At 40.3% G+C, this 13,278-nt stretch overlaps 1 protein-coding gene across 5 annotated transcripts in view; it reads right to left on the bottom strand.

Annotated features, from left to right (window-relative positions):
• Positions 1-1,096: 1,096 nt before the first annotated feature.
• The window catches only part of vps8 (VPS8 subunit of CORVET complex), a 253,578-nt gene continuing 241,396 nt past the window's right edge, over positions 1,097-13,278 (bottom strand). For all 5 annotated transcript variants that reach the window (XM_061690460.1, XM_061690459.1, XM_061690463.1 and 2 more), the window contains 3 exons: positions 13,006-13,177; positions 1,792-1,872; positions 1,097-1,619 (listed from right to left, as the gene is read on the bottom strand). In XM_061690460.1, the coding sequence (XP_061546444.1) occupies positions 1,494-1,619; positions 1,792-1,872; positions 13,006-13,177 (379 nt within the window). In that variant the 3' untranslated portion in view covers positions 1,097-1,493. The remainder of the gene's footprint in view (positions 1,620-1,791; positions 1,873-13,005; positions 13,178-13,278) is intronic.

A 13,278-nucleotide genomic window follows, 5' to 3' on the forward strand; every position in this document is an offset into this window, starting at 1 on the left:
CCGCCCAATCATAATTTATTTTTAAGCGCTCTGGGATGTTCATGCAGCAACCCATTTGTGCACTTTTCAGCACAGCCAACTTGAAATTCCCCATTTTCTTTTATTAAAGGGATGGATATCTTAAAAAATGCTTTTTGTACGATTCATCAAAAAAAAAAAAAAAAAAAAAACGATTAATCAATTAATAAAAATAATTAGTTGCAGCCCAACATGGGAACTTTAAAAAGAAAAGATCTTAAGCAGAAGTAGATGGTTGGAAATTTTTATGTAATGCAAAAAAAAAAAATATATATATATATATATATTTTTAGAGATCCTTACAGAGATCCCTCCTGGGTATTGGTATTTTTATTTGTTAATGATATTACTACTACTAATAATAATAATATAAATAATTTGGAAAACTGGATTCTGAGTGAAGAATAGTTGGCTATCATTGGACTTTTGTTCAATAAAAGCCAGACTATTTCTACTATCCTACAGTATAAAAGATACTGATAATATATCAATAAATCGACCTTGAAATTTGCAAAACAATAAGTGCATTTCTCAAAACAATTTGTACAAATGATGGTTCATGAAATTTGAGCTATTTCAGAAAACTGGTTGATCAATGTTTGATCTGATGTGCCACACATTTCCCCTTTGTTAGACAAAGTCAAGAATCTTCTTTTCCTTTCGGCTTCTCCCTTTAGGGGTCGCCACAGCGTGTCATCCTTTTCCATGTGAGCCTATCTCCTGCATCCTCCTCTCAAAGAATGACCTGGGGGAAAAAGTCTTGATAGAAAATCGAATGAAAATGTTAAGAAATACAGTAGGCTTGACATATTATGGCAACTTGTTCAACCATTTTGTATGAAAAGACTTTTGCGATGAACTAGTGTTTAAATATTGTGAGGGTTGAGACTATTCAGCAGACAACACTATAAAACATTTTGATCAACATGACATAAGCAATTGATAATGTCGGAAACAGCAGAGAATTATACATTATCATTTGGATGGATGTACCAAAGCATTTGCAACTAGTTTAAAGAAATGGGAAACTTCTTTTTTGATGTGCACAAGTGACTCAATGAAGATTGACAAATAGTTTTGAGAATTTTAATTCTGATCTGAGCAATGTATCAAAGCGACTGAGAAAAACTGCAATAAATTGTTTACTATTAAGGACATTAACTATTTGGGAAAATGAACAAAAATAGCATATGTCAAATAATTTGGAACTCAGTGTATTTCTATATATCACACAGCTGAACATAAGATTTACTATGTACCATTTACCAACAGGTCAAAAGTCTCACTGGTTACAAAGTTATACTGATCCAAGCGACACTGATAATAATGGTGCAGGAAAACAAAGACAAACCAATACTAAACTATTAACCAATCATCCAATCACTTTCCATCTTCTGTACAACTTATCCCGTTTAGGACCAAGACAAAAAGAACTGCGACATGCTCCTCGTTAAGCGCTAAAACTCTACACAGTGCTATTCTTCCAACAGAGGTGGTGGAGATAGTTTAAGACTGAAACCCTCTTGTGCTGGATGAACTTGAACAGGAATCCCTGTTCTCTCATTGTGGTGGCGGTGAGAGAGCTCTGCCAGGATGGACAACTGGGAGTGAGTGAGCGTGTGAGAGAGAGAGAGAGAGAGAGAGAGAGAGAGCGGACAATTAGTACACAACTCAGCAATGTACCACTCTTGCACATGCTCCTGACCCAAGTAAAGACAATTTGTTCCCTTCTAAGAGTCAAACATGAAGACATCAGTGTTGGAAATTACTTACCCTCGATGGTCCTTTGTACAAACAACGTAGCTGATCCCAAGACTGTTCTTGTTGAAAGTCCAATGTTACCTCCTGAAAAACCTGGTTTACAATAAGAAACAAATGTGAACATTTTGATAGTGTTCATATTGAGTCAACTTTGAGTAAAAACTAGAAATACATGGTCACACAAGACCAATAGAATTCCACACTTCCAATTGTTCATGATACTGCATGGTCATTGCAGTGCTTCACAGATGAGCTTGTCTGTTTTGGATCATCAGTAGATCCTTTCTTTCTCCATACTTTGGCCTTTCCATCACTTTGGTAGCTGTTAATCTTGGTCTCATCAGTCCATAAAACTTTTGTGGCTCATCTCTGTACTTCTTTGGAAAATCCAATCTGGCCTTCCAATTCTTTATGATGAGTGGTGTGCATCTTGTGGTATGGCCTGTATATTTCTTCTCTCAAAGTCTTCTTCAACAGTGGATTGTGATACATTCACCCCTGCCCTGTGGAGGTTAGCAGTGATGTCACTGATTGTTGTCTTTGGGTCTTTCTTCACAGCTCTCACAATGTTTCTATTAACTGCTGTTGACACCCTTGTCCGACCTGTTCAGTGTCTGCTGCTCAGTGCACCAGTAGTTTCTTTCTTTTTTGGGACATTCCAAATTGTTGTATTGGCTATGCCCAATATTTGTGCAATAGCTCTGATCGATTTTCCCTCTTCTCTCAGCTTCAAAATGGTTTGCTTATCTCCCATAGACAGCTCTCTGGTCTTCATGTTTGCGTAACAGCAAATGCAGTTTTCACAGGTGAAACCCAAAGCCAGAAACAAGCACTATTTAATGTTTAAGCAATCAATCTAAGAGGCAACACCTGAGCAACTAGCAAACCATCACTTGCTTGGATGAGTTCAAACAGAATCACAGTTTATAGCTTCAAGCCATCTTTGGCCTCGGTACCAGAGCTCGCTGGTGAAAGTGTTCGCAAGGATTTCTGGTCTAAATAAATAAATAAAAATAAACAAACCCCCTTCTCTTCTTATGGTAAAAGTTTCAATATTACCTCAAATGAACTACCGTATTTTCACGACCATAAGGCGCACTTAAAAGTCGTAAATTTTCTCCAAAATGCGGGGCGCCTTATAATGCTGCGTGCCTTATGTGTGCACCGAGTTCCAAAATCTATAAATGTTGTTGTGTGATGAGCGCTCTGCTTGACTGACTAGGAGCATTTCCAGCCGACACGCTGCTTATACAGAGGAAAAGCAGACGTGGCTGAGGACAGCATGCAGACGTAAAGGGGGAAGGGTGCGCCTGAAGGAGGACGCTAAAGGCACGCCCCCAGTAGGTATATCGCACTGGTCAAGCCAGCCTGCACTCGTAAAGTAGCAATCAAGCCAGCCGCCCCTAATTTTGTTCGTACTAGGCATTACGGTAATAAGTCGTCAACTTGCTGCGAAAGCCACCTTCAAAATAAAAGCTTCCCAATAATACGGACGTCAATGCTCTTCGGTTAAGGAATGCAACTAGCAAGGTTGATTTTAATCTTGAGATGCATTAAAAAATTTAGTTTATTAGTTTTCTGGACTTGTCTTGTGATACCAATGGGATTATGTTGGGGTGGTTTTGGCTCCGTAGGTAGAACAGGTTTGAATCCCTGCTACGACTGTCCGCATGTCGAAGTGTCCTTGGGCAAGACGCTGAACCTAATTTGCTCCCAGTGCCTGGCAGTGCCTCGCATGGCAATAATCGTCCATTGGTTTATGAATGTGTGTGTGAATGTGAGGCTTTGTAAAGCGCTTTGGGCACTGTGATGATGTATATTCCTATTTTTCCTAAAATATCAAACAAACTACATTTTTTTAATGTATCTCAAGATTCAAATTAACTTAGCTGGTTGCATTCCTTAACCGAAGAGCACTGACGTCCGTATTATTGGGTAGCTTTTATTTTGAAGGTGCCTTTCGCCGCTGGTTGGCGACCTATTTCCGTAATGCCAAGTATGAACAAAATTAGGGGCGGCTGGCTTGACTGCTACTTTACGAGTGGAGGATGGCTTGACCGCAGTCGAAAACGGCACCTATGAAGAGACACGCTTACGAAGCACAGTTTAAACTGCAAACTATCAGTTACGCGGAGGAACATGGGAATCAAGCAGGCGCGAGAGAATTCAAGATCAACGAATCCATGGTTCGCAATTGGACGAAGCAGGAAAACGAGCTTCGCTAAGTTAAGAAGACAAAGCTGAGTTTCCGCGGATTAAAAAGAAAAACAAAACGCGGAAACAAGGCGAGGTGGCCCGTTTTTTTAAGACGAACTTGAGCAATAGATTAATGAATTCCAACCGCTGTACATCGGTGTTGCGAGCGGCGTGGGAGCGAATGATGACAGATGGCGAACACATCTTTACTAAGACGAGGAGTCAGCGCTGGGCGAGTTACGCCACAATTTGTGCATGGATTGTGGATGGTTGAGCTAACGTCTGCTTGCACTGTTGTTTGAGCTTTCGTAAAAGCCGGCATCATTTCTGAGGAGCCGCACGGCAACGAAACTGACTCGAACCTGGCGTTTGATTGAGAACTTGCCCAGCTGTTCATTTCGGATACAGAACATGAGGACTTTTGGATTTGTGGATGAGGATTGATAAACAAATAACGTGAGTACATTGTTAAATACTTCAATAAAGTACAACCAAACTCAGTTTTGGTCCCGCCGCCTTTTTAAAAACATTGTTTTAGCGTGCATGTACGCTACTGTATGTTTTAAGCTAGCGTATGTTTTACCATGCCTGCGCCCAATAATACGGTGCGCCTTATGTATGTGTTAAATACAGAAATAGACCCCATAACTGAGACTGCGCCTTTTAATACGGTGCACCCTATGGTCGTGAAAATACGGTATTTATTTTCCATTATTTCATCCAAACACAAAGTGGTGGCAAAACACTCGACTCTGCCGTAATAAAAAATTTAAAAAACAGAATTAGTCTTAATATAAAGCCGAGTGGGGACTGGACGCGCCCAATTTTGGACATTATTATTTAGCTAGCCAATTACAATATCTCATCAAATGGATGCATCCTCATGAAGCGAATCAATCTTGGCTAGATTTAGAACAGATAGATGCCAAACTTTTAGACCTTCTGTTTTTCAGCACAATCTTCAAACGTCACAACTGTAAAGAGAACCCAATGATCGCATTCACCTTATCTGCCTGGTGGAAAAGTCTGCAAACTACAGAGTACAGCTAGCACCCTGTATATTCTCCCAAATCTGGAATAATTCTGATTTTGAGATAATCAAAATGTTAACATTTCAGCACATGGTAACACAGTGGAACTGACCACCTACATCAATTGTTCCAAAATAATAAACTTATGACATGAAAACTTGTTCCAAGAATTTCAAATAAGAGGTGTAAACTTTCTTCAATACCATAAATTGAGAAGAGCAATAAAAAAAATAAAAAAAAAAGAATACCAACAATACAGATGATCCTATAGCCACCCAATTTTGTTAAGAAAATAGTGCAACTTGTGCAAATAGTGCACCCCCCAAAAAATATATACATGAAGTAAGATATTAAAGTTTATAAATTAACCTCAAGTGCCAAGTAAATTCACTTACTAATTGCAAAATGAAAAAAGGACCTCTCTCTCTCTCTACTGACCACAGCTACTGGACACAAATTTGTAATATATTTATGATGACATCCATCTATTTTCTACACCGCTTATCCTCACTAGGATATGCTGGAGCCTATACCAGCTATCTTCGGGCGAGAGGTGGGGTACACCCTGAACTGGTTGCCACCCAATCGCAGGACACAAACAAACAACCATTCGCACTCACATTCACACCTATGGGCAATTTAGAGTCCTCAATCAATCTGCCACGCATGGTTTGGGATGTGGGAGGAAAGAGTACGTGGAGAAAACCCACGCAGGCAGGGGGAGAACATGCAAACTCCACACAGGCGAGGCCGGATTTGAACCCAGGTCCTCAGAAATATGAGGCAGATGTGCTAACCAGTCGGGCACCGTGCCGCCTCATGATGACAAAAAACACAAATTTGCAACAGTCAATTTAAGAACTCCATAAAACATATAGTATGCACACAAATGGCTTTTCGCAATCTGACAGATGCACTCACTGCACTGAAAACCCTCCAGACCAGGGGTGGGCAAACTACGGCCCGCGTGCCACTTCCGGCCCGTTGATCATTTCAATCCGCCCCGCCAATGATTGGGACAGAATCACCCAAATCATATCAAAATCATGACTACATTCATTTGACCTTGTCCTGTAATGCTGAGTGGTTCCACCGGGTTGTGCTATAATGCCCAGTGGTTCCACCAGGTTATCCTGTAATGCCCAGTGGTTCCACCAGGTAGCGCAGTAGGTACAGTGATACATTGACTTGACTTTGGCTGTTCTGTTATTACTCTGCTACTGCTCTGAACCCTTCCTCAACCATGAGTGGGCCAAAGAAAAGAAAAGTCGACAGTAAGTGCCAAGTGTTTAATATAGAATGGACTACTAAATACGTTTTCACTGAAGTCCGGTAAAAGGCTGTATGTCTAATTGGTTAAGAAACCATTGCGGTTTTAGAGGAATATAAGATCAGCTGTCACTTTTCCACTAAGCATACTGATTATGCTAACAAGCAATCAACGCAGGAACTAATGGCTACGGCTCAGCGGTTAAAATCAAGCTTGCAGGCTCAGCAAAACACCTTATAGACTGGGCCTCCAAAGCCACATCCACCACTGACACAGACTACAGATGGCAACGTTGTAACTCCAGACAAAACCAATGCTCGGACACAAGCTACGGCTGACGACGGTATGGGGGAAAACTCCATCATCATCCTCTTACCTCAACCCTATGACATACTCAAATGTGGCACAGGCAGAGTACTTCGACTCCAAATCAAGATATTATGTACAATTTTGACGGCAACATTTTTCTTTTTTGCCCCAAACAAATATTCGCTCCAAATACCGGTTAGGGTTATCTGTATTGAAAACTGAAACAGAATTTGTTTGTGTGTGGAACGTTCTGTGTTCAGGAGTCATCCTGCCTTGGTTTACCTCCCGTGCCTTTGCACTATCCAGGTTTGTCAGGCGTCATGCAGTAAATTTGTTGGTATGGCTACTCAACCTGTGTGAGTCGGAGACATCCAGCACTGTCTCTGGGTTTCAGGAGGGATTAATTAGAACCTTGGTAAAAAAATTAGGGGGATTTCGATCATGTTTAAATCATACAGGATTACAACCTATTATTTGTGTTTTAAGATCCATCTGACCTTAAAGACCTGCTAAATCCTTACCTTCTTTCTATTATCTTGATCAGAATGCACAGATGAAATTTGAGCATGAAACAGGAAAGGATGTTGAGAATAATGTTATAGTAACAAAACTCTTTAATCAGACATGCTGCACTTGGAAACATTTTTCTGGTTCTGCTGGAGGTGTGACTGGTGGCTATTGAGTGGTGGCCAATTGGGGTGAGGGATATGGCCTCAAAATTATATATTCATGAGACTATATATATATATATATATATATATATATATATATATATATATATATATACACACATATACAGGAGGTGTCTTGAAGAACTGTTCCTCTTGATTTGAAGCCAAACAGTACGAAATTATGTTGTATTGAACAATTAGTTGATTTGCCAAGACTAAAGTTTGGAACATCATTCTATATGCTTGATCGATGAGTAAGAGTACAAAGTTGGGAGTGTTTTTTCGATTAATATGTTTTGTAAACGGCGGCACGGTGGTAGACTGGTTAGAGTCTGCCTCACAGTTCTGAGGACCGGGGTTCAATCCCTGGCCCTGCCTGTTTGGAGTTTGCATGTTCTCCCCGTGCCGACGTGGGTTTTCTCCGGGCACTCCGGTTTCCTCCCACATCCCAAAAACATGCATGGTAGGTTGATTGAAGACTCTAAATTGCCCGTAAGTGTGAATGTGAGTGGGAATGGTTGTTTGTTTCTATGTGTCCTGCGATTGGCTGGCAACCAGTTCAGGATGTACCCCGCCTCCTGCCCGATGACAGCTGGGATAGGCTCCAGCACTCCCGCGACCTTTGTGAGGATAAGCGGCTTGGAAAATGGATGGATGATTTTTAAACCCATTTAATTGGTCAAAATTGTAGACTAGATTCGAGCTGATGCGCGTGGTCTTCTCCAGTTCCAGGGGGCGTGTCTAAGGTGACCAAAAGAAATACATTTTAAGAGGGGTCTGGGGGAGAATTTTGATTTGAACATAAATTAAGCAATCTGGAAGACTGAAGAGTGCAAAAAGGCAAAATAAGAAAATTTTCTTCACGTTGAAAAACATTTATTTACACCGCTCAAGTACATGTTGATGTACAAATTGAAGATTATAATTAAATTTGCCTCATTTCTTTGCTTTTTTTCTGGCCTGCAACTTGAGCCAGGCCCATCTCACCTTGCATCTGATACCTGCTTCAAACTGTGCCACATGAATAGCATCCACCTCTTTAAGCACTCTCATTCTAGAAAACAATTGACTAAAATCATTGTCTGTTTCACTTAATTTTTCACTATTACCAACTTCAAAGCCTAATCCCAAATGCATCCTCCAGGAAAATATTAAGTATAATATTTTTCTGTTTTTATTGGCCATTTCTGAATTTGAAGTTAGTTCATTCTGTGTTTGCGACATAATCCTTAACATTGGTCCGTCGCTTAATACATTTAACATTAACATCCTTAAACTCATTAGAAATATTGGAGCAGTGTTTCCTAATTAATACAAGATGTACGAGCGGATCACACCGCTAGGACCACAACCAGGGCCACGACCCGCAGCACCTCAATGCAAAAATACAAAAGACCAGTGCAAAATGTTGCTTAAACGTAAGAGTAGCAATAGAGGATGGACATCCTCTATTCATCTCTATTCATCCTGAGTGGACACTCAGGAGATGGGTAGAGTAGCCAAATATTGTACACAAGAGTACTGTTACTTGAAAATAATGTGACTGAAGTAAAAAGTAGACCTCCAAAAAGTTACTTGAGTAAAGGTAAAAAGTACACAGTACTGAGTAAATAGTGAGTAACTTCAGATTTTTTTTTTTTACTACTACAACATGAACATCAATTTAAAAAATAAATAAAAAAATTACAGAATAAAAGTGAATGTGCAAATTCTGATGTTGCTGTGTGTGTGTATGCACAGTCAAAAAAACATCTGCAATTTACTCCACAGTGTTTTCTCAAGTTATAAGTGAGCTGAAATGTCCACGTTTGGGCAGACAGTGCCAGACAAATACTACAATACATGAAAGTGTTGTTTTTGTTCGTCTAAATGTAAACAAGAGTAGCGCGCCATTGCCTTTACGGTAACGACAATCTTCCCAACATGGCCGCCACGTAGGCACGACAATCAGCAGGGCTGGCTTATCTAGTGTTAATACCTATGCACGGGAAGCCCAATTGAAGACGTGCGAGGTCATGTGACTTTCTTGTGTCGTTTGATTGGTGAACTAGACTTAAACGTCACTCGCGCTTAAATTGGATTGACGCAAACAGCAACCAATGCGGAAGTTGAAGTCGTAGTCTCGCGCACAAAATAGTTGATTAATAAAGGTAGCGAGCGACATTTAGATAATGGAGTAAAAATACCGTTACTTAACAGCAGAAAGGAAGTGTTTTTTCTGGTCTCTCAACTTCTGTGACTTACCCAAAAGCAGGTCCCGAGCTCACAGGCGGAACTTCAGGCCACATATTAGTCCTCCGCGGAGTAATATTCACAATTACATCTGTGTGTGGATGGTGGATGTGTGGAATGGCTCTAGCTGCCAGCGTTCAAGCAGTACGAAACAGCCTATGACGTCAGCGACAGCAACCACCCCGGGAAAACCCCAAAACTCAACGGATCTATACGATTCACGTAAATGGCCTATATCGAGTTCAAAATGGCGAATTTCGCCGAAGGTTTTATATAGATCTATCTATCTATATATCTATATCTATATATATATATATATATATATATATATATATATATATATATATATACTACTCCAATTCCAATGAAGTTGGGACGTTGTGTTAAACATAAATAAAAACAGAATACAATGATTTGCAAATCATGATCGACCTATATTTAATTGAATACACTACAAAGAAAAGATATTTAATGTTCAAACTGATAAATTTTATTGTTTTAGCAAATAATCATTAACTTAGAACTTTATGGCTGCAACACGTTCCAAAAATCTGGGACAGGATCATGTTTACTACTGTTTTACATCACCTTTTCTTTTAACAACATTCAATAAACGTTTGGGAACTGAGGACACTAATTGTTGAAGCTTTGAAGCTTTGAAGGTGGAATGTGAGTGTGAATGGGTGTTTGTTTATATATGCCTTGCGATTGGCTGGCAACCAGTTCAGGGCGTACCCCGCCTCCTACCCGATGATAGCTGGGATGGGTTCCAGCACTCCCGTGACCCTTGTGAGGATAAGCGGTTCAGAAAATGGATGGATGGATTCTGTTTTTATTGATGTTTAACACAACGTCCCAACTTCATTGGAATTGGGGTTGTATGTTAATGGTGAAACCACTGTAATCGAGAACTCGTATTTCACAAATGTAGCAGCCTTCTTGATTATGAGACAAAGGTTTTTCGTCACATTTCCTAAAATATATGAATATAAAAATACACGTGGTGCCCCTTTTCGAAATCAACTCAACATCTCACCTGCCATCTGCCAGTGGATTTACAGCTTTCTGACGGGCAGGCCACAGCAGGTGAGGCTGGGGGAGGCCACCTCATCCACACGCAGCATCAGCACTGTGGTACCCCAAGGTTCTGCCCTCTCTCCGCTGCTCTTCTCTCTCTACACGAACGACTGCACCTCAACGCAACCGGCTGTCAAACTCCTGAGGTTTGCAGATGACACCGCTGTCATCGGCCTCATCAAAGACGGTGACGAGTCTGCATATCGACAGGAAGTGGAGCGGCTGGAGCTGTGGTGCAGCTGACACAACTTGGAGCTGAACACGCTCAAGACTGTAGAGATGATTGCGGACTTCAGTAGACATCCTTCGCCACAGCTGCTCCTCACACAGTCCAGCTGCCCTGTGTCAACCGTCGAGACCTTCAAGTTCCTGGGAATTACAGTCACTCAGGACCTGAAGTGGACAATCAACAACAACTCCATCGTCAAAAAGGCCCAGCCGAGGATGTACTTCCTGCGGCTTCTGAGGAAGCACGGCCTGCCACAGGAGCTGTTGAGGCAGTTCTACACAGCGGTGATTGAATCAGTCCTGTGTTCTTCCATCACAGTCTGGATTGGTGCTGCTCCAAAAAAGAATAAACTCCAACTGCAACGGACAAACAAAACTGCTGAAAAGATTGTTGGTACCCACCCTTGAGGTCTTACACACTGCCAGAACTAAGAGTGTGCAAAATCCTCTTGGACCCTCCACATCCTGGTCACCAGCTCTTCCACCTCCCTCAGGTAGGCGCTACCGATCAATGCAAACTAAAACTAGCAGACATTCCAACAGCTTGTTCCCTCTTGCCATCAACTTGCCAGCTAACCTACAATTCCATTGCAACATGCTGCCAATTTTTTTGTCTTCGAGTTTGCTGTCACATTGCTGTCAATTAGACATTACTCGTGCACTCACTGTGGTAGTCGAGCCACGGTGCAATATTTGCACATGTGTTATTGACCAATACTGGCCACTCATGCCAGAGTAACATCTGCACCACTTGCACACTGACTGAGGAGTATCTGCAACATTTGCACAATCGACATTGTCCCAGACTATCGCACTACTAGTCACTTTAAGCTGCATACATTCCTTGAAGTCTCTGCGCCCTTTGCACAATGGTCATTGCACCGGACTCTTAGTCATTCAAACTGCTCCAAGTGCTAGAGGACTTTTCGACAATTTGCACAATTGTCGAAAAGAAAATAAAAATAAAAAAATTGTACCGGCATTACCAGATAACTAGCAACCCTTTATTGCTCAGTGACTGTTTTTCTCAATGTCTTTATGTCTCATAAGTGTTCATAAGTGTTCTCTGTCAATTGACTGTCTGTTGTCGTACTAAAGTGGCTCCAACTACCGGAGACAAATACCCTGTGTGTTTTTTGGACATACTTGGAAAAATCAAGATGATTCTGATTCAGATTGATTTTTAACGTTAAACGTATGTCGAACTAAACCAGAAGTAACACAGGCGTTCAGTTCCAGCGTATTCTTTGTCCAAAATTAATTACGTTTTTATCCAAAGCCAATATACGCTACATGGGGCTGTTGCAAAAATGCTGCACATGAAGGCGCAAAACAACCAGTGCCGATACACTCCTTAAAAATGCGGAAAACAGTCCACAACATGTTTACACAGCATACAATGAACATTATATGACAAAATAGGTGGGAAAGTACAAATTAAAGAGAAAGATTAGCACAGCTCTTGTAACAAGCTGCCAACACAGAGGCGCCATCTTTCATCTCCTCCATCATTTAATTCATATAAATGTACTTGAACAAATGTCATTTTTGAAAATACAAAATATAATTTCATATCACATCACCTTATTGCCATTTACTTAAATTATTAGCAAAAATAATCATAAACAGCTACATTTAGTAGTCAAACCTGCACACAAAATTAAGCGTAGGATCTTGGGCTGAGCGATATTGTCAATAAAAATTTTTTTTTAAATTAAAATCAATATTATTTTATATCATCCAATCTCAATTGTTATCACAATAGTTTTTCAATTGTTTTTAAACTGCCAATTTTAAAGCATATGTACTGAAACCTAAACAAACTAGTGAGTAGTTTAACATTTTATTAACATATGAAGTACATTTAAAAAAATGAAAGATGAATATGGAAAAATATTAAAATAATTTTTATTCAGCAGTACAAACGTAGCAGATATGAAAAATATTGATACTTTTTAAAATTTATTAATTTCACCAAAATCATTGGTTTGTTTTCATTTTCTATTTAAATGGAGTAATTATTGAATTATGTTTGATCTTATGTACAGCAAGTGCTCTATAAATAAAGTGGAGTTGAGCATGTACTGTATGCACTTATCACTCACGATATCATCAACATCGCAGTATTACACTTTTGTATTGTGGGGGGATGTATTTCTTTAAATTTTGGACAATATGATATGGCACAGATTTAGTGGCCAAATTCACAAACCTGTACAAGGGATGTGCTGCGACTTCTCTTTGGTATGGTATACTGCCTGCCTCTTCCTCTGTGAGTGGTGGAACACTTGTAGCAACTCCACTGCTGCTGCTGCTCTGAAGCACATGCCAACCCACAGTCCACAGTCTGCTGCAGGCATTGGATGTGGTACAGGTGACCACAGCTGATAAGACAAACAAGATGCATTACTACTGAGAACATAATTGAAGGTTGTTGGCTGGTTGGTTAGTTTGCAGGATTGCGCATAAGCTTTTTGATGGCAGT

Source organism: Phycodurus eques, chromosome 11 (assembly GCF_024500275.1).
Source record: "Phycodurus eques isolate BA_2022a chromosome 11, UOR_Pequ_1.1, whole genome shotgun sequence".
Taxonomy (NCBI): Eukaryota; Metazoa; Chordata; class Actinopteri; order Syngnathiformes; family Syngnathidae; genus Phycodurus; species Phycodurus eques.